This window comes from Pantherophis guttatus, chromosome 2 (genome assembly GCF_059756535.1).
Source record: "Pantherophis guttatus breed Tessera chromosome 2, ASM5975653v1, whole genome shotgun sequence".
NCBI lineage: Eukaryota > Metazoa > Chordata > Lepidosauria > Squamata > Colubridae > Pantherophis > Pantherophis guttatus.
The window spans coordinates 135,177,731-135,204,580 of record NC_142064.1 but is presented as its reverse complement, the minus strand read 5'-3'; the positions used below and the strand labels follow the sequence as shown (position 1 = coordinate 135,204,580).

The 26,850-nt window shown below is 37.3% G+C and overlaps 2 protein-coding genes across 4 annotated transcripts in view; both read left to right on the top strand.

The window, feature by feature from the left end:
• TFCP2 (transcription factor CP2) overlaps positions 1-6,988 on the top strand; it is a 45,637-nt gene extending 38,649 nt beyond the window's left edge. The window contains exons 14-16 of one of the 2 annotated variants that reach the window (XM_034412219.3): positions 354-496; positions 3,937-3,988; positions 4,214-6,988. In XM_034412219.3, coding sequence (XP_034268110.1) covers positions 354-496; positions 3,937-3,988; positions 4,214-4,251 — 233 coding nt within the window. In that variant the 3' untranslated portion in view covers positions 4,252-6,988. The remainder of the gene's footprint in view (positions 1-353; positions 497-3,936; positions 3,989-4,213) is intronic. The other variant, XM_087886814.1, reaches the window with a different exon arrangement.
• Positions 6,989-14,239: 7,251 nt separating this feature from the next.
• The window catches only part of CSRNP2 (cysteine and serine rich nuclear protein 2), a 41,454-nt gene continuing 28,843 nt past the window's right edge, over positions 14,240-26,850 (top strand). Inside the window, exons 1-2 of one of the 2 annotated variants that reach the window (XM_087886813.1) lie at positions 23,395-23,460; positions 25,874-26,021. The gene's annotated coding sequence lies outside the window, so the exon portion shown is untranslated. Of the gene's footprint in view, positions 14,517-23,394; positions 23,461-25,873; positions 26,022-26,850 lie in introns of those variants that run through there. The other variant, XM_034412218.2, reaches the window with a different exon arrangement.

Below are 26,850 nucleotides of genomic sequence, written 5' to 3'. Positions count from 1 at the left end.
CCAAAATTTCCCACTTCCATTCATCTGCTTAATTCTAATATGAGCCCACTGCCTTTAAAATATCACTGCTATTATATAGATCTGAAAACAATTTTCGATCTTCTGTATATCATAGATATTACAGTGTCTGTTGAAAATGATGAGATATATTCAAAGATTTATTAGGAATGTGTACATTGATTTTGAACTATAGAGTTAAGATTATAGTAAAATTGGTTGCAGAATCTGAGGGAAATGATAAATAAAAGGAAGACAGTACTTCCATTTGCTTTTTTTAAAGCACTTTCTCCCTCCATCGTAATTAAGGTCAACTTGGAACTATACCTACTTATTAATTCTTATTGATTCTGCAGTTTACCATGCAATCTACTTAGAAGAATTGACTGCTGTAGAGCTGACAGAAAAAATAGCCCAACTCTTCAGCATTTCCTCACAACAAATCAGCCAAATCTACAAACAAGGGCCTACAGGGATTCATGTACTCATCAGTGATGAGGTAAGAGTAAAGTGGTAGTCTGAAGTTACTTAGGAGAAGCTTAGGAGTTTATTAAACTTAGGAGTTTAATAATGTTGCAGGCTCACTCTGATTTTCTTATTCTTTAAAAAATGGAAATTTTCTTCATTTGCTAGATTATAAATTGCAGTAAGCCACAATGTAGTTTGTATTCATTTGGATTCTTGACATCACATGATGGACACATGTACTAAAATTGATGCCATGGAAAAATTTGTCTATTAACTAAACAACTCACATGATTACCATTCACAAACACTTGTTTATTAGAAGGCAAGCTAGTCCACCAGAATCATCTCTGTTCTCCCAATAAGACATTTGTGAGATCTAAAAGCATTGCTGTGAACAGATGTGATATTCAAAGCTATAAAAAAAATAATTCATTTCAATTTCTAGGGTTGCCCTGTAAGTGATTCAAGTTGGCTTAGAAAGAGAATTTGAAAAAAAAATCAAGATAATAAAACAGCCAGGCTAGGGAAGACAAAATTCAAAATACATAATATTACGGCAAGTTCGCAGGTCATCTTTTGCAGAGCCTCTAGGAAGACCCAGGTCTTTTAAGACCCTTCTAAATGGATGGATGGAGTCAGATGGATCATATCGATCTGAGGAGCAGTGCAACATACTAGCTTCTTGCTTAACTTTAAAAAAACAACAACACACAAGTCTCATAGAAACAAGACAAGTACACCGAGGAGCCTGGTAGACATTAAAAGAGGTATCTGAGATACCCCTAGGGTGTCCTCAGGAGCTTAATTGACTATCTGTAGCTTAGCATATTTTATTATTACAAATAGGGCTTTCTTAAGCAAACTATGGTATTAATCAAATGCATGGATTAAGCTCTTGAGTGAATTCAAAGACCCTCTTGAGAGGGTTAGAATTTCAGTTAGTTGATTTGGAGTCTACTATTCATGTGTCTGTTGATTCTTCTGGGACATTATTGAGGAAAATAGTACCTGAATCTAAGCCATTTATCTGATTTAAGTTAGACTTTTTAGAGCATGTGCTTTGTAAAAAGTTAATCATGCAGGTGGTCCTCTCTTACCAACTGCTTGTTCAGCAACCATTTGAACTTACAATGGTGCTTAAAAAAAGTATGACCTCTCCATGAACTTTCAGCCACTGCAGTGTCCCTGCAGTCACAGGATTCCAATTCGGGCACTTGGTAACTGGCAACCATAGTCATGTAATCACTATTTGCAACCTTTACAGCTGGCTTCTGGTCAGTAAGAAGCCAGTAGGAAGTCACAAGTCATGGTCATGCGATGTCACACTTGATGTTGTACATCGAGTGTGGTCAAATGATTTTTCACTTTAAGACTGCATTGCTTAGCAATGGAGTGGCTGGTCGCAATTGTTCTTGGTATATCAGTCCTTAATATTGCTTTCTCTCTGAGGAATCGCACGAGTTTCCTCTGCATACATTGGTTTTTAAAAATTATATGCATTTTTCCTCTTATTTATTGGACTTTTGTATTAATATTTTTTTAAAAATTTGATTTATATGCCGCCCTTCTCCGAAGACTCAGGGCGGCTTACAATGCGTTAAGCAATAGCCTTCATATTTTTGTATATTTATACAAAGTCAGTTTATTGCCCCCACAATCTGGGTCCTCATTTTACCTACCTTAGAAAGGATGGAAGGCTGAGTCAACCTTGAGCCTGGTGAGATTTGAACTTGCAGTAATTGCAGGCAGTTGATGTTAATAACAGTGCTTTAGTCTGCTGCGCTACCAGGGCTCAATATTGTAATGCAAACACTTCCACTGAGATGTATGGATTAAGCATGTTCTGAATTTTCATTCTCAGTCCTACCTAGGCTTGCAAGATCTACATTGTCTTTTTATTAGAACCTGCAGTCCACCAGGCTAGACTATCTACTGTGTAGAAAAACACAAACTTTTAAAATTACATAACTTCATGTGTTTGCTAATTGAGAATTAGGTATGCATGGATTATGCAGATCTGCAACATTTAGGCAAGGATCCAGAGATCAGCATTTTACAAATTACAATTTGTGTGAGTCACTGCTTGCTCAATACAATAAAAGCTTTTTTCCTGGCTTAATGACTGTTAAGAATTAAAGAAGTATGGACAATATTGGGAACTTGAACACGAGAAAAAAGCAACCCAACCCCCCCCCCCCCCCGGTGTTCTGTAGTTTCTTGTATCTAGAAAAACACAGTGCAATATAAGCAGATATTTTACACAGTGCTGCTTTCTTGGTCCAAGAAACACGCTTCCCTGCCTAATCATTATTTGCTTCTGTTTATGCTCCTTTTTGTAGCTTTTCACTTTTTAAGTACATGATTTTCCCCCTCCAATTTTTTTTACTATGATACGGTTCTCATTGCATATTCAAAATAGGATTAGGATTTTTAAAAAATTACAGTTTTGTAGTCCTGTGTTTTTTTTTGTGCTTTAATTTAATCAAAGGAAAGAAATTCATGGCAGATATAAGAAGCCAGATGGTTTGGAATCCTAGATCATCCTAGAGCAGTGATGGCTAACATTTTTGCCATCGCGTGCCAGGAAGGGGGGGCGGGGGAGGTTCGCGCATGCACTTGCCCACACCCATAATTCTATGCGCCCCGCACCACGCATGTGCGTGCAACCCCCCTATCCCCCACCCCCCACTCCTGGGATGTGATGGCCCAGTAGGCCTGTTTTTCTTTCTCACCTGGTTCCAGATCCTCTCTATGCATCTGGGGAGGGCGAAAAGAGCCTTCCCTACTTCCTTGGAGGCCCTCCTATAGAGAGGCTCTGGAGGCTGGGGACAGCAAAAAAGTCATTTCCTGTCCAACTGGAAGTTGGGAAACGGGCCGTTTCGGGCCTTCGAGGAGGTGGGGAAGGCTGTTTTTGCCCTCCCCAGATGCATAGAGAGGATCTGGAGCCAGGTCAGAAAGAAAAACGGCCCTTCCCCACCCCACCCCCAGGCCCTCCAGAGGCAGGAAACAGCCTGCTTCCCTACTTCTGGTAGACCCAGAAGGCCTGAAAATCAGCTGGCCAGTGCGCACATGTGTGCTAGAGCTGAGCTGGTGTGCCAGGCAACATGGCTCCGCGTGCCTCCTGTGGCACACGTGCCATAGGTTCGCCATCACGGTCTTAGAATAAAAGTGAACTGTGCCAATTTAGTAAAATCCAGACCACCTCTTTTAAAAAAAAACCTTGAACTGTAGACAATGGAAATTGAGATGATTGGTAGATGGAGGTTTCCTGCCCTGGATATAACCAAGCTTCTCTGCAAAAGGGTCAGTGTATAGTTCTGGGTACATCCTTGCCTTTCCTTATACTTCATCTACAAGGGATGATGAATGTCAGCTGTTGACAAGGTACATTAATATATGTGCTGCTTAAGATAGACACAGTGAATAGTGGCTTGATTTCTCCAGGCTCTTAACATTTTATTCCTATTTTAGATGATACAGAACTTTCAAGATGAATCATGTTTTGTCTTGGACACAATGAAAGGTACTCATTTATTCAGTGCACAGTAATGCATGTTACTCTGTTCTTTATTTTTTTCTGAAAAACCTACCCATCCTAACACCACCACCCCCAAACCCAAACCAAATCAGCATGGAGATTAATGTACTATGTGTAAAGCTTCTGTCTTTCAGATGGAAGATGGGTGAGGAACAATAATGGGATTCTACTCGTGTTACTCCAGAGTCTGATGATGTGTTTTCTTTACAGCTGAAACCAATGATAGCTACCACATCATCTTAAAATAGATGAAGACTTGACCTTCTTGCATCTGCTCTGCATATACAACTTCATTATAAGTTTTGGCAACTGGACACCAGCAGAGACCCATCTTGCTACCACAACATGTTGCCGCCTATTAGGCAAACAATGTGGAATTTACCACCACTGGCTTGTAGTAGATACCAGTCATAAGCACAGAGCTGCTTATTTGTAGTTCAGTAATATTACTACACTTGTTTGCTAGTTAAAACTGCCAGACTATCCAGTGATGGAACTTTGTAATTGTATGTACTAGAAAGAGGGTTGTGTGAAGCTGTCTGCAGACAACAACCCTAGGACTTCAATAGACGAAACATTGTTGTTGTAATGGATATCTGGGCACCCTAGGAATTGTGCATCCCTTCTAGGGAAACTCTTGAAGGCCTGTATCACTCAGTTGATAATGACAAGCCTATTTTTAGCAAATTCTGGATTGAAAAAACTGTTCCTGCTTTGACTTTTTCAGAACTTGTTTGAGATAAAGATCTGTGTATCAAAAGGTGCTCATATACATAAGTATGTGAATGATTTCTCGTACTAGTACAATTTAGGAGTTCATGAACTCTACCTAGTTGGGGCTTCACCTAACACTCCTGTTAAAGAGGATTCAAAGGCAAAAAAAGAAAGAAAAAGAAATGATGAACTAAATATCCAGGGCTAAATATCCTGTTTTCGTAAAGAACACAACTCCCAAGAAAGAGAGAAAAGACCATTTTAAAAAACAGCAAAAAAGCATTGGAAGGATTTATTTGAGATTATGTTGAACTGATACAGACTTTGGAATGAAATCCTACAGGAATTCACTGTCCCAAGAATAGGCTCATACAGCAAGAATTTTATAATGCTTTTTTGAAAAGCTTTGAGCACTCCGTGGTGACAAAGTCCCTGAGTGTTTGTTTCCAGGGCAGCAACCAGTCTCTTACTAAAAGGTCTCCACATTTTGGAATGAATGCATTTTTTTGAGTCTTGCAGGGAAAGAAGGGGAAACTATTTTAGCTACAGGAAATAATGTCCTCAAATTAGAAGTAGACAGCAAGTCTAATGAACAAAGCCAGATTCTCCGTAACCTTTTCAGTCCCCCTAGCAAAATGAAAAATCTCTGCAAGCTGTAGATTTCACATACCAGAGTGTAATGTGCTCTTGCATAAGCTAGGTTCTCTTCCTAGTCAGTAGACAAGAGGCCAGGAAGCTGATATAGGCCGACATTAACCTAAGGCTAAGAGTTTGAGAAAAGGGCTTTCATTTTTATTAAATGGAAACCAAGTTATCTGTTTCCTAGTGATATCAGATTATTTGAGAAGTTTTTCATTTTAAACAAGTTTCATTAAAAAAAAAAACCTATTGGGTTAAGAAAAGAGAACTACACTTTAAAAAGAGATCTGTAGCTTTACCATTTTTAAGTGTAATCTGAGAGTTCATACTTGATGCATTGATTAAAAAATAATCAGCTTTTTCAGATTGTCCTTCGAGCAGTGGTGAAATCTAAAATTTGTTGCAACCAGTTCTGTGGGTGTGGCTTGGTGGGGGGTAATGTGACTGGGTGGGCATGGCCATTTTTTTTTTAACTTTTAAAACCATTTTTTCTATAATTTCTTCGGGGAAGAGGTTGTAAAAAAATGCTTTCAAAAAGCTTTGACGATCCCAGCTGAGTTGCCTGATGGCAGAGGCTTTTTTTCTTTTAAAAGCCTCTGACGATCAGGCAACTCAGCTGGGATCATCAGAGGCTTTTTTTTTTTTTTTTTTTTTTTTTTTACTTTTAAAAGCATTTTTTCGGCCAAAGAGGTTGTAGAAAAAATGCTTTTAAAAATTAAAAAAAAAAGCCTCTGATGATTGTGCGGGTCAGCTGGGCATGGGGGGGCAGGGATTTTTGCTACCGGTTCTCCGAACCACCTGCCTCCGTCGCTACCAGATCAGGTGATCCGGTCTGAACCAGGAGCATTTCACCCGCCTTGGAGCTCTTATTTATATTATGGTGCACTCCCTGTTCCATTTCCCAGGATGATCACCAACCTAAATTAGGTTGTTGTTTGCTTTAACTCTGTACCAGAAACTCACATGGTCCGTCAGGATGCTTGAGGAGACTGGATATAGTGATATAGCTAAATTAATGGTGACTTACAGATTTTTATTATTCCTAATGGATTGTGTGCATAGGCATAGTGATAGCAGAGTTAACAGGTGATTGATAGAGTCCCTTGATCAGTCTTTAAGGACATGCCTTGCACTGTGACAAGGCTGGTAGTATTCCTAGTTGTATGGTATGTGTTTATAAGACACATGCTTTGTGATTTGAGTACAGTAAAATGTCGCTTATTAGAACACAAGCAAACCTGGTCACTTGTTATTGTCCCTCCTTTTCTCCATTGTGTATCCACCTTCAGAGGAAATAGCTTTGCATCTTAAGCCAAAGTTTCCCACTTCAGACCTCATAGGAAACTGTGTCTCAACCCTTTTTATATCAAGCTGTAAAACTAGAATCAAATTGACATAATTTTTAAACCGACCATCATCCTTCGTACTCAGTCTGTCAAGCAGTACATACACTCCATAAATGACAGCTTGTTTTTTCTTCCTTTCTCAAACCTGTGTTGAATCACTTGGGGATATTTTTTTTTCTCCTAAGAGCATGTATGAGAGTGTTTGCCATTCTTGCTGGAACTGTAATGATTTGTCATATTGTTTTTGTTTTTGGTAAACCACTGAATTAAACGATGAGCTATAAAACATGGCTGTGGAATTCTTTTTTTTTTTATTGAAAAAGTTTTACAAACATCAATTTTTCCCCCATTTTTCCCCCTCCCCATCCCTCCCTTAACCCCCCAAACCCTCCCCACCCCCCATGACTTCCCCAAGGTGAAATCTATCCACATTTATTATATCAGAATATACCACCCCTCTATTCTCCCCCCTGTGTACTATACAATTCTTCATAACAATAAGCTATTTTGTCCTCTATAAACTAAACATTTCTACACAACATTTAGCTAAAAGCTATCTGGTACTTCCTAGTTTGGAATTTATTCTGCACATAATCTATCCATTTCTTCCACTCCCATGCATAGGTCTCTTGAGTCCGATCTTTTAAGTATGCTGATATCTTCGCCATTTCTGCAAAGCTGGCCATCTTCAAAGTCCATTCTTGAATTGTAGGCATATCATCCCTTTTCCAATATTGACCAATCAATAACCTAGCTGCTGTCACCATATACAGTATCAATTTTGTTTCCCCCACTGAAAAACTCTCAACTATACCCAGTAAAAACAGTTGAGGAGAAAACTGAATTTTTTTCTTCAAGACATTTTGCATAACCCACCAAATTTTTATCCAAAAAGCCTTTACCTTCTTGCATGTCCACCATATATGATAATATGTAGCATCTAAGCAATCACATCTCCAACATTTCGGCTGAACATTAGAGTACATGCATGACAGTTTCTTAGGATCTAAGTGCCACCTATAAAACATTTTATAAAAATTTTCCCTCAAATTCTGCGACTGTGTAAATTTAACATTCTGAACCCATATTTTTTCCCAAGTTTCCATCATAACTGGTTCTCCGAAATTTTGTGCCCATTTTATCATACAATCTTTAACCAATTCATTTTCTGAATCTCTTTCTAACAAAACATTATAAACCCTCTTAATATGCATTGGGCCTTTCTCTTTTATCTGTCTAACCCATTCTTCTTCATGCAACATTAATCCAATTTTTTGATCTTCTCTCCATCTCAATTGAAGTTGATTATACTGTAACCATGTTGAATTAATCCCTTCTTCCAACAGTGTGTTTAATGACTTCAGTTGCAATCTGCCCCCATCATTAAAAAGTACTTCTTTGTATAAAAACCCCCCGAGTGACTTTATATTTATATTCCGTATAATGTGACCAAGATCCAACCACAACGGTATTTTATAATCCCATTTGAATCGGTGCTTCTTCCATACTCTCATCAAGGAGCTTCTAAGTATATGACTGTTAAATACTTTATCCACCTTGTTTTCATAAAATAAGTATGCATGCCATCCAAATTCAAGATCATAACTTTCTATATTCAATATTCCAGTCTTTGTACTTCCAAACCAGTCACTTGCTTGTGTAAACGCTGCAGCTTCATAATACAATCGCAGGTTTGGAAGTTTAAGACCACCCCTTTCCCGAACATCTTGCATAATTTTCAGTTAAACTCTTGGCTTTTTCTCATTCCAAACAAACTTATTCACTCCTTTTTGCCATTCCATCAAGCATTTATCACTTTTAAGCACCGGAATCATTTGAAACAAAAATAAAAATCTAGGTAGAACAGCTGCAGTTTTTTCCAAGTTTCCATATCCTTTTGTACTTTTCGCCACAACACCTCATAATTATTTTGAAACAGTTTTATATTTGAATCTGCAACTTGAACTCCTAGATATCATGGCTGTGGAATTCTTTATTTTTAATTTGGTTGTGGAACCTTTTATTGAAATTGTGAATAATTGTAACCAGTAAAAAAGAAGAAGCTGCACAGTAGACTGAATGAAATTTTATCTAACTGCCCAATCGGGGGAAAATAGTGAGATTCTGTATGAGAATGAGACCCAGTGTAGTATATAGTAGGTGTTGGGAAATCATGCAATTTAGCCTCACTTAGGCATTGAAATGCCTGGCCAATCATTCTCTGTCTTGGATTGGAAAATCAAAAAACATCTCTCAACCTGCCACTGATCCAGTATGATGAACTACACTCCACAACCTGAAGTGAACAGCCTTTCATACTGTAGTGAACTACTTCATGCTAAATACATAGGGGGGTAGGGGGATGGCTTAGGAAAAAAAACCTTGTATTTTTATTGTTTTCTCTAACCAATATACACATTGAGACAAATGTGTCATCCCTGTTTTACACTTTACTTCATTTTACTTTTAGTTTCTGGTGTCCAAGAACATATTCACCTCTAATGTGCTTCCATGATCATAGTATATTATACCCATATTCAACTGGGACTGTTCATTATGTGAGGAATAAATACAGGCAATCATTCCCAGGACCTTTAAACACCAAACACTTTTCTTTTTTAAAAAAATGGATAAAGGACGAGGCGTTCCATTTTCCTTTTTTGTTGCTGTTTTGCCAGACGCTTAGTAAATAAATAACCCAGTTTGCTTGCCTAGTAGCAACCCAGCTGTTTGTTAATACCCTTCAGAATCACTGCTTTGCTGATCCATCAGATTTTTTGGAAGTTACATTAACATGGGTGGAACATTAACTGTCAAGTACAAAGCAGATGCAAAGTCAAAAATGCCTTTCTTCAGAGAAGATTTTTCCTTATGTTTTCATTTACTTCAAAATAAATCAGAGCAACTGGACATAGCTTTCTTTCGCCTTGCGAATGTATTCTGAACAGTATTTTCTTGACAAGCACAGAAACTATCCTTTGATCCAGTACTGTAGGAAAGGTGGAGAGGAGCTGTTTTCTTTGGGACTGCCCACATTAGCAAACTGCTGTACAGAATAGTTACATAGCAGCAGAATAAAGAATCTTTTCTTCAGGGTTTTTTTTTGGGGGGGGGGTTGAGAACCTTGAATCCTCTTGAGAGCCCCCAGGGAAATAAGATTGCATCATGAATCTTCAGTGACCAAATGGCAATTTTCTGCAACTTAATTTTGGAGCAGTTTGGAAATGTAAGCATTATTGAGGCAAACAGTTCCCAAATCCAAAATAAATGGAAAAATAGGCTGAAAGGGTTTGGTCTTCCCCCGCCTGAAACTTTTATCAGAAAGTTTGGTTTTCCAGAAGGTAGGATTGTAGCTACTGAGTCACCAGATGTTGCTCTCTGTCTATTAAGCCAATGAAAAAAATATATACCACTTTAGCATTTCTAAATTTTGGTTACAATTTAATACATTGCAGAATTAAGTGCCTTTGACTTCAATAGGCACTACAGTTGCACTCCAGAGTACACTGTGGAATCAAAATTCAAGAACCGCACAGCTCTGATATTTAGTTTTTTACTGGTTCATTTCACTTTTATCCCCAGAGTACGCTTAGATTTCTTTAATATTGCTTTTTGGCTACAAGCTTAATTAAGCTGTTTAGAAATTCAAGGAAAGGTAACCCCCAAGTATTTAAACTACTGTTTTCTGAAGGATAAAGCTTTTGTGTGCGCTGGTTAAAAACACGAAGGTTTACCTACATTTGGAACAAGTTGAAATCCATTGAGTATAGTGATGAAAAGAAAAGCGAGGAAAAACGAGCAGAGCAAACATGTTATGTACCAGTTGAATTTTGTGATAAACATTCTATATTTCATTTTCAAAACGCACAGTATTGCGTTTTGCGTTAAGTATCTTTTCGTATAATGATGCTTCATTTTAGATGCATAATGGTTTTAGCAAGGCAAATACAATTCTAGCAATTTTAGCAAAAACCTATTTTTTCATGATTGATTTAAAAAAAATTTTTTTAACATGGAAGACATTTTGTTCAGGAGAGTACTTGAGGTAGAAATATAGATCAGCTGTTGCAAAATTAAAAGCAAGAGATACAAGGGCCAGCAATAGTAATATGAAAATAACCCAAGCAGCATTTGTGGAAACACAGCCATTCAACTGTAGTAAATAACTATGGTCCAGAATGTGTTCGTCACCGTGAAAATATTCTGAATTTAAAGTATAGATGAGACCAGCAGGAGCTCTGCCTACTGACAATGTCTGCATAGTCATTACACTACATGAGCAATTGTAGGATGTTGAAGAAAGTATCTGTACATCTTAAAATCTTAGCAATATTACAGAAGGTCACTGCCAGAGATAGTTGAGCCATACATGCATTATTTTATAGTGCATATGCAGGCCTAAAATGTTTTGCTGAATTGCCAAAAAGATGCTATAATTTTTCTTCTATTGTAAAACATCTACTAGGACTACTGACAAAAAGTACTGATTTGCTTAATAGACGTGGGTTTCAGTCAAAAATAGGTTTGTGTCAGATGTCAATGTGCATCATACTGGTAGCAGATAATTAGTTAAACAATATAAAGCGGTCTTTCCCATGGCTATTTGGCCATGCTGATTTGGAGTGAGCAGAGTTGTATTCTGGCATCTCTGGAAAGCATAGATTGGGAGAGGATGGTATACAGTACTTGGTAATTGAGAACTCTATTAATGGTGCTATCTAGAGTTTGACCCTAGCTTATAGTCAAAATCTAATTTTCTTTAAACATTAAACATCCCAACAATAGACTCTTCGTAATTGTAAGATGCATATTGCTGCTTCCAGACTTTCTGACAATCTTCTGAAAGTTAATTTTTGACTATTTTTTCCCAGAGAGTTTCTTAATGTATCCATAACTAAACTCTTGGGCTGAATCAAATTAATTTACATAGAAGTTACAAAAATTATGCTGAGAATGTTGACAACAATAAATAGTGATATGAACCAAATCCTACTGTGGAGGATTTGCTTTGGTTCATTTTTAAAAAAAAAAAAAACTAACAGACATTTTTGCATGCTCGGAACACTTATATTCCTCCATAATGGTGTTTATGATACATAACTCTGAAGGCCTGAGTTTTCCTATTTGTTAATTTATTTTTATGCTCTTGGTTTCATTTTTTTTTTTTTGTAATTTTCAAATAATTTTGGCCTTCCAAAAGAGCCTGAAGACTTGGCTATGCCAATTGGGGCCCTGATGCGAGCATGTCATACTGGAGGTGGTTAATGGACTGAGACAAGATCCCACCTTCTATGTGCATCTTGCTTCCTTCCTTGCAATCTTTGTTAATTCTTAAATCAATTTTAGTGTTAATATTTAATGTTTTATCCTGTTGTTTTTATTGGTTGTAAGCCACCTAGAGTTGCCTTTAGGTGAAACAGGTGTCATATAAATTTAATAAGATAAATATAAAAGGGACATGATTTTAAAAACAAAAAAGAAAACAGACTGTGGCTTACTTTGTCATCTAGCCTAAGCTATTTAATACTAAGCCATTATTAACATATCATGAATATGACATTTAATATCTTATGTCACATTTAAGTACATATGCACTTATTGTTGGATGGCATTAATTTTACCCTACACTGGTAATGTACAAAAGGGTTGGCTACAAAGTAAAAGCAATTTGTGACTCAGATTATTAAATCCAAAACAGATCTTTCCTATCATATGGAAATAGATTGGTATTTCTCCTTCAAGTATCTGTTCCATGAGGTACAGCTGAATTTTGTACTTGTTCAATTTGCCAATAGGCAAATGTATTTTCCTTTCATGCCACTCCATCCAGTGGTGAGCAAAAGCATTGCAGTATTTAAGATCTGGGCACTGACTGCATACAATGAAAATGCAGTATTCTTAAATCTAATGTTGAGACTAACTTTGAAGGGAGTGGAAGGAACCAATCAAAATTGAAAAATGGAACTACATAGGGATATTAAATGTGTTTATTCCCCAACTTTCTTCTATCCTGGAATCTAAGGGAATAACCATATGGTATACTTTCACTTAGAATTTAAGAGAATCCATATCTATAATTTCAACAAGAGGACTATTTTCTGTAAATGCCTATTCAGTGTTTTTTAAAAAAAACATGTAATGGGACTTGAGTGTCAGTGACTGGATTCACATGTTCAGCTAAGCCATAAAGTTAATGCAATTCTTGGCCTTGGCTTCTTCCAATAAATCCACCTATGATTTATGGGCTAGTGTTCTGTGTAATCAGGCCAAGAGTGTAATCAGCGCTTAACAAAACAAAATTTGGTTCATTGAAATGTGTAAATCGAAACTATATTTAAACAACTGTAACTTTGTCATCACCCAAGTTTCATGGTCTTGTTGCAATGAATGGCTTGAGAATGACTCTAAATGACAGACTTCATGGTTCAATACAGCCTTCTGATTTTTCGATTTAATTTGGGGAACATCTTGGAGGTCTAGAACTTTGCATATTTTATAGAGTCAGTGCATTTTTATAGGTTCTGTTTTATTTTCACAATGGCCATTTTGATTTAATTTTTTAAAACAGTACAATCAGTGTACCTGAGATTATTAAATTATATGTTATCTCATCTAGTTTTATAAGAAAACTGATCTCTTTCACTTTCACTACAATTTTTTTGTAGGCTTATGCTTATGGTGTCTACATGTTCCGCTCAGATTCTTAACTGATCCTGTCAAGTCTGATACAGTACTTCTAATTAGTTGCAACATACTGACTGAATCTATTATAACTGAAAATCAAAATCAAGTTAACTAAACTTGTTTTTAAATTAAGACTACAATTACAGCCACATATAATTAGCATAGTGGAGCTATTAAATCCTGAAACAGTCCTGCAGTTGTTTACTTGGTATAATGATTCTCATCCGAATCCTATCTGATAATTCACGTTTTTATTTTCTGGTTTGTTGGGGTTTTTTGTTAGTCAAAAAAGAAACTGCCCCACAATCTCTGCAGATGTATCACGACTGCAGAGTGTGGTAAAATAGCACTCTCCACACCCACAAGCATCCTAACCTCAAGCAGTTCTGGAAAAAGTGCTCCTCCACTATCTGGAATACAAGATTATCTTGTTTTTAAAAAGTAGAGTCACTCAGGAATAAGATAGCAACTTGAAGTTATAGGCTGGTAACCTCTCCGGATTTGTTTTTTTTTTTTATCACCAGTCTTGTTCGCTTTTTATTTTCTTTTTTAAGGAATACTTTTAGCGAAAACAGCCAAGGTTGCATTCTGGAACCTAATTTTAGCAAGCGCTAGAAGAATCCGATGGGTTCCATTTCCCAGGGTTCCAAGCGTTACGTGGTTCTTTTCATCCTCACCTCAGATGCCGCCGTTACCTGGACAAACTGTCAGCCACCCCCCACCCCCCGCAACGTTCTATTGCGCAAGCACCGCCCTTCTGAGGGCGACTACGTTTCCCATGCTGCCGCGCGAGTGCAGCACGCCGCGTTACGGGGGCGGGGGGGAGGCGGGGCGCGCTGCGTCACGTGCCCCCTCCCTATAAAAGGCGACGCTGCGCCGGCAGTCCTATTGTTATCACCGACGAAGTTGGGGGCTGGTGGTCTGCCCCGTCTGGGCCGCCGCCGCCTGCGTGCCAGAGCCGCCCGCTGCCGCCCTTTTGCTGCCTATTTCCCACTCCCTCCCCTCCGAAGGCACGGAGCTGCTACCTCCGCATCATCCCCTCTTTAGGGGATCTTGGGCTTCGCCCTGCAGCCCCGGCCTGTGTAGAGGGAAGGGAGGAGGGACCGGCGGGCGGGAGGAACCCCTACCCGGTGAGTGGCTGGATTCAGCTGTGCTGGCTGGCTGGCTAGCGTGAAGAGGAGGGCGTGCCTTGCGAGGGGCCGGGCTACACGGGGTCTTTTCGCGGTTGAGGGCGGGAGGGCAGAAGCGGGCAGGAGACCCTTCCCCGGGAAAAAGACCTGCAGGCGCGGGGTGGAGGGTTCCCCCGGTGGGGGTGATTCTCGCCGCCCTGGGGTGGCCCTTCCTTGTGGGAGGCTGGGCGATGCTCCCCTGGGAGGAGAGCGGAGAAGCGCCCCTCGTTCAGGCAAGGATGGGTTTTGAGGAGGGGGCGAGGGGAGGGGAAACGTGCCTCACCCTTTTACGTTGCAGGATGGATGGAAGGAGACGGGCTTCCCTTTGGCGTTTTTGCATTTGAATCCCCGGGCCAGGCTTTGAGGTCTTGTTTTGTCGCAGCCCTCTGAAGTCGCTGACTTGAAACAGATTCCGGGATCGAACACGATGTGTCTCTAGGGTGATTTCGGAGCTGGTTGCCCTCCTCTCTTGAGCCTGATCTGAGGGCTTCTGGGTGTCTCTTCACGCTGGAGAGAGAGAAGGGCTTTTGGTGCCGCCTGTCAACTGGAGTTCAGGGTTTGCCTAAATGGGAGGTTGCAGTTAACCTCAATAGGAATTCCCTCCCTCCCTTGACGTTTAAAGTGTGTAGCTAGGTACCTTGAAGGTGAGGTCAGTAATTATCTCTTGCTGCGATTATTAAAATCGAGGGCTTGGTTGGGGAGAGGAGAGGGATATTTTTCGAAGTGTCACTGAATAATCTAGATGTGGAACTGAAGATGGGGGCGGCAGGGGAAAGGTTCATTATCTGAGGCTGCATCACAGAGCCAAAAGTATCCCTCCAAAAGCCTATGGATAAGTTTGTGGGAATTGTTGATGTTCTGATTAAGGTTTTTATAGATACTTTTGCAAAAGCAGTTTTTTTTCCCCCTGTGTAGGCAAACTGTATATTGCCAGTTTTCATCCTTTTAGTGTGGAAATTGGGGGGAAACATCAGATTCACTAGAACAAATATGTTATGGGTGGCATTTGTGGGGCATTGCCCACTACCTTAATGTTGGATTTTAGCACGATCCACTCCAAGTGATGTTTATTGTACATACATCAGGGATCATCTTGTGTGACAGAAGATATCCTGAAAAATAGGTAAAAAGTGATGTCTTGGGATAAGAGTGGGCTCTGATATTTTAAGATAAGGATAGCTTATTTTCAATTGACTTTGGCCTTGAGGTTAATTCCTAACATTGGGTTTAAGGGAGTCCTAACAAAAATCTAAATACTACTGAAAGCTCTCTTTTTGGAAGATTCTAGAAAATATTTTGACTAGTACTCCTCCTTATGGCTAGGCCTTGGAATTAGAGGGCACATATAAATTAATCATAGTAAATATTAAGGTGATAAATGTTTTGTCTTACTGATTTATTAATGCTAAAGAATTTCTCTTCATTCTGAAAATATTAAATGAAATATTAAAACAGACCTGAAAAAGGATACCTTAAATAGTAATTATGTTTGATAAAACCAATTTTTCATATGAAATTGTTAATGTATTGTAAGAGACATTTTATGAAAGATGTGACATAAGGCTTGGAAATAGGTTGTGTATATATAGTTTCAGAGATTTTCCAAATCAAAGATGGTGAGAAAAATTCAAAGATACAACCCGTAACTTGCTCATTAAAATATTCATATATATAAACCAAATCATAAATGCAGATGCTTATTTAGATACCCAATTTGACCATAGTATATCTCCAAACTTTATACCTCTTGCAGTAAAGTTTTGACTATTTCTGCATTGGTACATTTGATAATTTTCAGGAAGTGCAAAATTTTCTTATTAATGATTCCAGTTTTTATAAGCTTCCTAAGCTAAGAGGAGGAGGAGGAGGAGAATTAGGACTTTGCAAGGTTTTAGATTCAAAGAGAAAAATGTGTTTTGGGAATACGCAGGAGCACTGCTACCAAATCAAATGTATTTTCCTGCTGTGGCTATGGAGAGCAGCCATGTGATCCTAGGAAAGACTTTGACTCCATCCCTTCTCCACGTGCCTAATAACACTTAAAAAAACATACTTAAGTCTAAAATCCTGCCCCCTAGGAGTCATTCAGTTCAGGGTTTCAGGAGACTGGAAGATCTGATAATTTTTCAAACTGAATCAAAATGTGAAAATCAGCCGGAATTTATAATGGGAGCCATTATGTTCATATTGTGGAAACAGGAATAATATCACTGTTAGATGGTGTAAAGCAGTTGAAGGAATGGTGATAAAAGAGTTGGAAGATTTAAAGTAAATTAATACTTCATTCTTCATGCTCATAGCAATTGTATGTGGAGAACTTTGGGAGAGATTCATATTTTTGCATAAAGGAAGTTGCTGGACTAGTTTCCCTTGATAATCAACTTTTTAAATGATTTAATTACTTGAAAATAATTTAACCCAGCTCAAAATTTTGTTTCAAAATTCAGCAGTCAAACCTTAGAAGGAAAAATACAGCTGGTAAGATTTATATTATGCTTTTTAGGTAACGATGTATAATCATAATTTAAACAATGGTATTATATAGAGTTATATTTTATTTTTATAAATTTGTCATATGTATAATATTAATAAAAAGGGTTAAATTATTTGTTAAATTGTCCCAGATAAGTAACAAAGCAACTTCTTTTGCAATTTGTCCAAAGGTGTAGTGTCTCTTGATCAATAGCAATGATGTCACAATAGTAGCTGTTTTAGAATGCTATCTTTCAAGATATTACTAATGTAGGAGCATCTGTATTATGGTCAGATGTGAATGATACAAAAAAGTTGAATTTCTTTTATTACCAAAATATACAATTATTCATTCATAAGATACATTTCTACAATGAAAACTAAAGCATAGAACAGACCTTAGGTTGTAAATTTAAATCTTGTTTTTCTTTCAGTTACTATTAAGTGGAGGTCATATTTTTTTTAAAAAAAGTCAGCAAACATATATTTAAAATATGTACATGAAATTATATAAACCTGTTTTTTTTTCCCAAGCATGGTACCGTAGTTTTCATGTTTGCCTTTCTTTCCGCACTTTATTTTCATGATAATTCTGTAAATTAGTTTAGGCCCATGGTCACCCAATAAATCAGTATCTAAGTTCCAGCCACCCAAAGCCTAGTTGATTTCCATCTTTAGCTAGCACTTGCTTAAATTACTAACAAGAACATTAGAGTTTGTCCTTTGATTTCATTGATGGACTCAGCAAACTCTGTGTGTGTGTGTGTGTGTGTGTCTGACCTCACCTACAATATGATGACACAAGAATCCAGTGATTGACATCTTTGGCTTTTACCTGACAAGTAATCTGTTGTAATCTAAATGAATTAGTTTGGTTAAAATGAAAACGTAGCAAATTTAATACAGGAGACTGATCCTGCTATTCATACATTGTTTCTATAGACGGATTCTCAGGAGATTGGAACCTGACAAGAAGAGAAATATATCTGGTTTGGGGGGAAAACTGCCCCTGAGTGCAAACCTTTGTGTCTGCTTAGGGGGGAATAGCTAGGAAATAAATACAATCCATCAAGAAAATCACAAGGGTAAAAGGTGTATGGCATAGAAAATTCAAGGTGAGTCTGCATATGTGTTCATTTGTATATGCTAGAAATCTGTAAACCACAAAAGAATAGTTTGAGTGTTGATGCATAATAGGGTACAATTATCTCTGGCTATACATTCAGGAAAGATATACTGGAAACAGAGTTGCCTTGTGTGTCGAATTCATGGAATTCCATAAGGTTTAGAAGAAATAAACGAGACAGACTTTTCTATCGAACAACAGAGGATTCCCTGTGTAAAAAGCAAGTTAATAGGAGTATACTATCACTCCTATCCTCTTGAACCAAGAAACTAAAATTGAACTGTAGAATGAAAAATGAAATTAGAGGCATATGAAAAAGAAACTGATTTAACAGACTAATTTACTTTGTTGGATGCAGCAGATCAGAGACAGCTCTTAGAATAATGGATGTCAGTAGCATCTAAAGTAATCTTGATGAGGCAATTAACACAGCATCTGTGATGATTTACATGATATTCTTACTAACATCCTTACCCAAATGATATAAATTGCCACAACAATATGCTTTCATATTTAACAGATACTTTAACTGCAACTAACACCTCCCACAAATGGTCTGTTAAAACAAGGTTTCACTACAATAGTATTAGGAGACTTCAGTCATCCTCACTTTGACTTTAAAATCTTGTTCCAGACATGAGGAAATCTAATTTCTAGAAACCCTAAATGATTATTTCTTGGATTAGCTAGTCAAGGGAGCTATGATACTGTACTTAACATTAAATAGCATTGACAATTTTGTTATTAAGGTAGTCACAAAGTAATTGTTTTGCCAAAGCCTTCAATGTGAATATAAATGGATACTTGCTGGGAAAGGGCACACAGTCATGTTTTGTTTCTGAAAATGGGGGAACTATTAAAAGTTGAATAGGGGAATAAAGAGAGCCAATTTCCCCACAGTGTTTGAAGATAGAATGCTATAATAAAGAATGTCAGGTAGAATGTATAACGGTACCTTAGATCAATGGTTCTCAACCTTTTCTTCACCATGGACCCCCTTTAAATATCTTTTGTAGCCACGGACCACAAAGATTTAACTCAAGATTTAAACCATAACATTTCTTCAAGCCTTTGCAGGACCCCCTGTGACGACATCATGGGCCCCCAGGGGTCTATGGACCACAGATTGAGAACCACTGCCTTAGGTCATGATATCTAGATCAGCATCTATGGAGTCCAGAAGGGAATCAGACCGGTTAACGTGCAGGATCAAAGATGCAAATCTTATCCAAGTGAGGAGAATAATCAAAGAAGCAGTGAAGGAAAAAGAATGATTTTGTGGAGTGCATGGTGAAGTATATTAAGGTGACTTTAATTATCATAGGATAGCGCAAGCTTTAAGGTGTGCTGAAGGAGAATATGGAAATATAGAAAAAGCCAATATGACTACAATCTTTAAAAAATGACTGAGGGGCTAGTAACAAGTTATTGATCAGACCTTCCTCTATTAAAAAAGAGCATGGCTTCTTCAAATGTAAGCCACTCTAACTTTGTAGACTATTTTGATAGTATGGACAAAGCTTGTGAACAAGAATAATCCAATAAATACTACATAATTGGATTTTCAAAAAACTCTTAACAAGTCATTCACCAAAGGTTCTTGAGCAAATTCATCTGCCATGGATAAGAGGACAGATACTCTCATAAATTGGCAGTAAACTAAAAACCAGGAATTGTAAAATAAGAATAAATAGGCAATTCCCACACTGATATTGTGCAAAATTGAGTCCTCTGGATACCAGAGCAGTGTTTTGCTTGTATATCCATGAGCAATGTGATGGGCATATTTACAGATTATACCAAATTATTCCGGATAGTAAAATAAAGGATTCTGCAAATCACTAAAAGTTTCTCTTCAAATAGGATGCATGGGTTTCAGAATGGTAAATGCAGTTGAAAATAAAAATCAAGTGATCAATCTTGGTATGCAAAAAAAAAATAAATAAAAAAATTGGACATCACCCATACATTAAATGAGATTTCAGCTGCCTGTGACTGATCAGAAATTGTGATGGACTATTCCATCACATTGGTCCTTGCTCAGCTGTTATATAGAAGGCAAACTCTGTACTTGGAATCACAAAGGGAGGATATTGAAAATAGAATTGCCCGTATTAACAATACTTTATACAGGAATATGCTACCTATATTACATACCCTTAGGCAAACCTAGAGTGCGCCATGTTGTGTACATTTCTAATCACAGCCTCTTAATGTTATTGACCCAGGTGAAATGCAGAAAAAGGCAAGGAAAGAATGTAGTAACTGTCTCTCTTTAGCTTGAAATGAAAGAGAAGACATGACAGAAGTGTACAAAATCCCGCATTGCCAAGAGTTTCCCTTTCACAGTGGTAGAACTTGATTTTTTTCTCCATTGAAAATTAATACCGGCACACAGCACAATTCTTTGGTTGCATTTATTGGCTATTTATTCACTCAGTTAACTGATAATTTGACCAGATAATTTTTTTGCTTTGGATTATATTTTTTTCTTGCCAGTGCGATCAATACATAATATATGTATTTTGTATTTCCTGTTCGTATAAAAATTCTAATACAAAAAAGTGTTTAAAATATTTTCTGATGCTAATTTACAAAACAAGTGTGTTATTTGTGGAGAGATATAATAGATCTCTTCTTTTAAAATAGTTGGTTAGTATTTGTTTGATAGTGCATCATTATTATCTTTGTACTGAGCTATTTCAATCCTGGTGGCCTAGATCAAATTCTGCACTAAAAACATTGTAGTACACATTGCTTTGGAATATGCCCTATTTTATACTGTAACAGCTGTGAACTTTTTAAAAACAAGATCAGGCTTGGATCATTTGCATCCATCTGATGTTTAAGTCTTCTAATGATGTCATCTTATTCAAAGACAGTTTGCTTCTCTGCAGTGAAGGTGCCATGTCATTCCGGATGCATCATTTCTGCTTACAAGTATGTAGTAACTTAATGAAATCAGGTACTCCAGAATTCTAAAAGAAAAGATCTTATCACAGAGGGATATGACAAAAGTTTATGGCCTGTTCTCTCCTCCTCCAAATTAGTTTTTCTTGGATACTTAAAAACAGTCTTTTAAAAAGTCCCCTATTTCCAGGTTTAAGATGACTTTCACTGATGGTTCTCTATTTTTTAGTTAAATTATTTAGTTAAATTATTTTCTTCAATAATTCTGTAGCCTGATTCTTTTGCTACAGTGGAGATGTACTGAAGTTATGTCTAGGGAATTTCTGATCTTTATTTGGAACAATGTTATATCTACCTGCCTTTGCCTTCCCTTCAGTGATGGGAAGAATATAAAAGCAAAGGTTTTCAGCATGCATTTCCTCTGGTTGGTTGGTCAGTTTATTTGCAATTTGATTCTCTTGAAGCTTCAGAAAAAAATACTTATTCAAGTAGAAATAGAATTATGTTCTAGTCCTTATGTAGCTGAACTGAGCAATTTTGGTCCAACTCATGAAATAAAAATGGCAGCATACACATTTGATTAATGAACTAAATGACTGCAAGAGATGGACTTTGAATTAATGGTGCTTGACCACGCTATCACGGTTTGAGCTAGGAATATTCCAGTTTATGATTTTAGCTGTAATGAACTAGGTTTTTTTTTGGGAAGGCTGCATTGATAACTCATCCTTCAAGAAGCTCAAGATAGCGTGTAATTCTCTTTCCACCTGCCCGCTTATTTTTACTTCATCAGTGAACCTAACTGACAGAAGAAGAGATGATAATTAGCCAAAAGTGGTATCTGTCTGGGTAGGAATGTGAGTTAAATATCTTGTCCTAGTACTGTATAATATTGTCCTAATACGGTACTCTTATCTCCGCATCACATTGGCTGCTCAGCCTAGCCACTTATCTGTTTGTATTGATTTGAAAAAGAATAGCAGTCCAAGAAAGGAAAGAATAGATTGCAAACCTGATCTGTAGATCCAGTGCCCCTACTGTGGTATAGTCTGTTATTTGTACTTTAACAGATAAGGTAGCGTTCTGTACTTGACAAGTAATGTAAGAATTATCTGTAGTTTCAGCTTTGTTCCCCTACCCAAAGGCATTAAAGATGCTTCATAGCCCCAAATCAAACCTTATCACATTGCTGTGATATTTTTTGCAAAGGCAGACATATCTGTGGTTGTGCCTTTAGTGACTTTGCTGATGAAGGTATGGCTTTTATGTAGCAGAATGAAGTGTTCCCCAAACATCAAGATCACTGTGGTAGCCATCTTTTACTGAATTAAAATTGAAGGAACTTTTCACTCTGATAGTTTTAAAGATTTCTGTTTAGAATTTATAAGCATACTTGCCTTCAGAGTAAACCTCACCTCCATTTACATTGACTTACTGTTTTAAATAAAGTGTCTTGTTTGGGAGAAACAAAATATTCTAAATATTCTAGATATCTCAGTTTGAGTGCTATATATCATTGCTTTTTAACAGTAAAATCACACTAAGTAAAGTCATTAGTTACAGCTGCTATTCCAGTGCAGAGTGAAATGGAATAGTGAAGCTAATAGAGATATGGTGGGTAGCCCTCCACATAGTTTAAATGCACTTTGTTTCTCTTGATAAATCAATTATTAAACAATTGAGCAACACATTTGTTTTTATTTGTTTCTTAGTTTTAATGGTGTCAATTTTGGTGAGCAAATGTTTCTTTTTAAAGTCACCTTCCTCCCCCCTCCTTTTTTAGTTTTTGTTAAGATATTGTTCCCAAAAGTCTGTCTCTTCATCTAATAACTTTTCGTGTCACTAAATAGTAAGAGTACAAGCACAATGATTTCAGTATCTTCTAGTACAGGCAGTTCTAGCTTAGCAATTGGGAACAGCAACTCTGTTGCTAAGCGCAACGGTTGCTAAGGAAAACATCAGGTGATCTTGACGAACAATTTTGCTTCTGTCTTCACAATTAACTCTGCTTGTTACAAGCCAGTTGTGAAGCACACCAGCGGTGTGTGACTATGGGACAATAATGGTTCTTGCAAATGCGGCGATTGCAAAGCTCTTTTTATACTGTTGTAACTTTAAATAGTCTCTAAACAAGGCACTTGGTAAGCAAAGAATTAGCTCTATCAATATTTGTGGAAATTACTCTCAAGTCAAATAAGGACATTTAACAGAAAGATTACACTTTGGGGGAACTATTTCGAATTGTCTACACAATAGAAGAAATGAAGCATTATATTTTATACAGTTAGTATGTTTAGTTGATCTTTTACATATTTTTCTTTCCCATTTTAGATGAATGCAAGTACAGTAATCCAAAGAATTTGAATGGAATGTGCTAGCTACGTAACTATTTTCAAGGTGGTCACCTGCTTTATATTTCTGGCTTACAGACTGTTATTTTGGAATGCAGATTGCTTTATCTTGAGAGAACCATTCTTCAATGTTTCAAAGTTGATAGAATAGTATACGGAATAGTAAAGCAAGTTCTGAATTGTTTACACATACTCCTGAAACACTGGTGAAGATTAGATTTGGCAGCCTATGTTGAATAATACAATATTAAAATCCTGTCAAACAATTGTGGGAAGCAGTAATAGCAGCCAGTGAGTCAATTTTAATTTTTAATATAGTAAATGTTGATAAATCTTTTTTTTAAAAAACTCTTTTGAGGCCCTCTGTAATTTTTAAAGGTGGGGTGGGTCCTGAGAGAAAAATGTTTTAAGGAACACTGATTCAACACATACAAATTGTAATAAAAGAGACAAAGCCCTGATAATTACAATTCCACAATTACTATATAAAATTATTTAATCTCCTAAACAATTGTAAAAATTCCTTCATGTGTTCAACCCCTGATTTCTTTTTAGCTTAAATTTAACTATTGGTTTAGATAGATTCCAGTGAGTTTGCTTAAGGAAAAAAAAAATGAAAACAAAAGTTTGTGCAAACCAAACTCTGAAAGGGAAGGAAGAAATGTCCTTGTGGAGGAGAAGAAACATCAGAAATAATGTGGCAGTCTGGTAGGAGTTATTTTGATTACCTGACCATAGCTTAGAGACGAAACCATGTCACATCTGTTTTAAGTTTCCAGAGGCAAGAATCCTATTGCTAGAATCAGATGCTAAACTGGGACCAGTTCAGCCGGGTGTGGGTGAACCTAGAGCAGGCTTTGAATTTCATATATCACCTTCATTTGGTATAGACCTTCTGGAAAAGCATGCCTTCCTTTATTTCAGTTTTAAGTATGAGAGTGGATAATTACATTATCTTTCTTTAAAACAAAGCAACGAGGAACCTGCAGATGTTACAATTTGATTGCTGGAAACAACAGGTGTTGCCAGGAATAGCTGGAATGAATTTTATTTAAAGATGTTGGGCTAAAAATCACCATGCAACCAATTACTGAGAGGATTGTTGCCTGTACCAACTGTTCCCATTTCCTACTTTTTGCCACTGCTACCATCTGTACTTCTTAAGAAAAAAAATTGCCCAAGGATAGATTCCCCCAATATCCATTATAAAAGGGTAATGCAGACCTCTACCAGATGTGATGGGGATCATTAATTACACCTTGTTGTATATTGCACCACTGTTGTTACAGTTAACCATTTGATTTAAACGCTTGCCTAGGATCTTCTCATACTTGGCTGTCTGTTGTACGGTATATCTAGCAGCAGGTAGTTCATATCTGTGTCTGGTTTACTAATGCCTAGTGTATAGAAAAATCTCAGCTGGAAAGATTGCTGGTTCAAGATTGGTAACTTCAGTGCGATTTTTAATACAGAGATTAAATTTAAACCACAGATCTGCCCAACAGCTTTTAATTCTTGAAGCTATATCAGAAGATACATTGATAGTGTTCATAATGGATCACCACATATGCAGCTTTATCATCTAGCAGTTAAAGGGAGCTAGTCAAGTATGACTCAATTTCCAGATAAGCAGCTTTAAAAGACTTGGTGGAAATAGCCCTCCGCAAGTTTGTGAAGACCTGGTTTCCCCCCCAGTAAATGAGTTTGTTATGCAAAGCCTTGATTATTGCATTGTGATTAACTCTGTATTTTGCCATAGATAGATACATTGAAAGATTGAAAGAAAACATATTTTTGTGGATATTAGCTGCTCAGAAGAATGGTTGCTTCTGGAATATTTCCCATTCTCTTACTGTTATATTTGTAAAATTGCTAAAGAGGCAAGAGATTGAAGGCTATAGGCAAGATAGGGATAGCGGTGGCCAAATGATAGCAAAAAAAGAACAAAGGATAAAATAGAATGAAGTGACTTGGCAGCGCGTAGTAGTCAAGCTGCAGAGCCTGCAGTAAACAAAGGTGCAAAAGCAGCAACAATGAATATGGTTTGTGCAAAAATGAGAGCAAGAGAGAGAGAGATCCTTCAATATAATTACAAAGCGTTGTTATTGAATTACACAGCACCAAACTTTACTTAGCCAGAAACAAAGACAGCTGTGTTACTAGCAAGAAATTGTGTCCCTTATACTGACTGGCATCTGTATAGTATGCATGAAAGATTAATTGTATGAAGTTCTTTTGAATACCAGTGTTAGACATAAAATATCTACCGTTTGTCTGATTCTTCAGTGATGAGGATCAGGGTCATAGATGTACAATGCACATGTGCCCCTAGCATCAGTTTGTGAAAAATGGAGGTCTTAATGTCTTTCAAAAGTGACTAAAATTCATCATGAACTTAGGAAAAAATTGAAGTTAAAATCCCTTTTGACGGCCAAACTTCCTTTATTATGCCTCTATAGAGACGAACATTTGTCACTTGCCTGAAAGAAGGACCAGATACTTGTCAGAAGGGATGTAAAATCAGGTCATGGCTACATTCCTGCAATACCCCAAAGTATCTAGGCAGATAGGAGTCCTTGCCTAAAGGAAGCCTCTAATGAAAAGGCAGTAAGTATTTTTCTCTCTGCAACTTCTGCCTTCTTATGGTTGATTTTAATCATTGGCTGAAACTTGCTGCTCGATCCTTTCAGCTACATTCTTGGCTACTCCCACATGGAATATCTGTGCTGTTGCCACTTTACCCATGCCACTTAATTGCCTATTTTCCCCCATCTGTGTGCGAATGGAGTTGTGGCACAGGAAAAAAAATATGGAATGTATTTCACTTCAATTTCAATCTTTATTACAGTCACGGACTGCCACAATATTTCATAAATTATGAATATGTTACATGGTAAATGGAGAATTTAAAAATGTGTTCCCCCCCTTTCCTTATTTCTGCTTTTGAATGTCATGTGTCACTAGAGCACTTCTTAGAGAGCAAGTAAGATACTAATCCATGAGATCCAAACAATCTATGAGATTTGGAGTTTGTTTTGGACCAAAGAACTGGGGTGTGATGTCTTGGTGTGTCTCTCACTTCTATACTAAAATTGAGTTTTGTTTCTAAGCATTTTGTATACTCATTACAGTGGTAAATTTTGATCTTTGGAAGGTTGAGTGAGTATAAAGATGTCCCTAATTCAAACTCACTCCTGAAGAGCCAGTCTATGCAGTTTTCTTGGCAGACACACAGAATCAGTTTGATTTCTTCAAGCATTTTTTTCCCTACTTCCCAGTTTAGGATTTCCCAGGTTATTCCCCATCTAAGTGCAAACTCTGGACCAACATTTCTTTCAACAATAATCAAGTTCGGCTAGGTGCTACGATTTGCTGGCACATAAGCAATTACGTTTAGGACAGTCTGTTGGAAAGAATGCTGATGTTTATCACATCT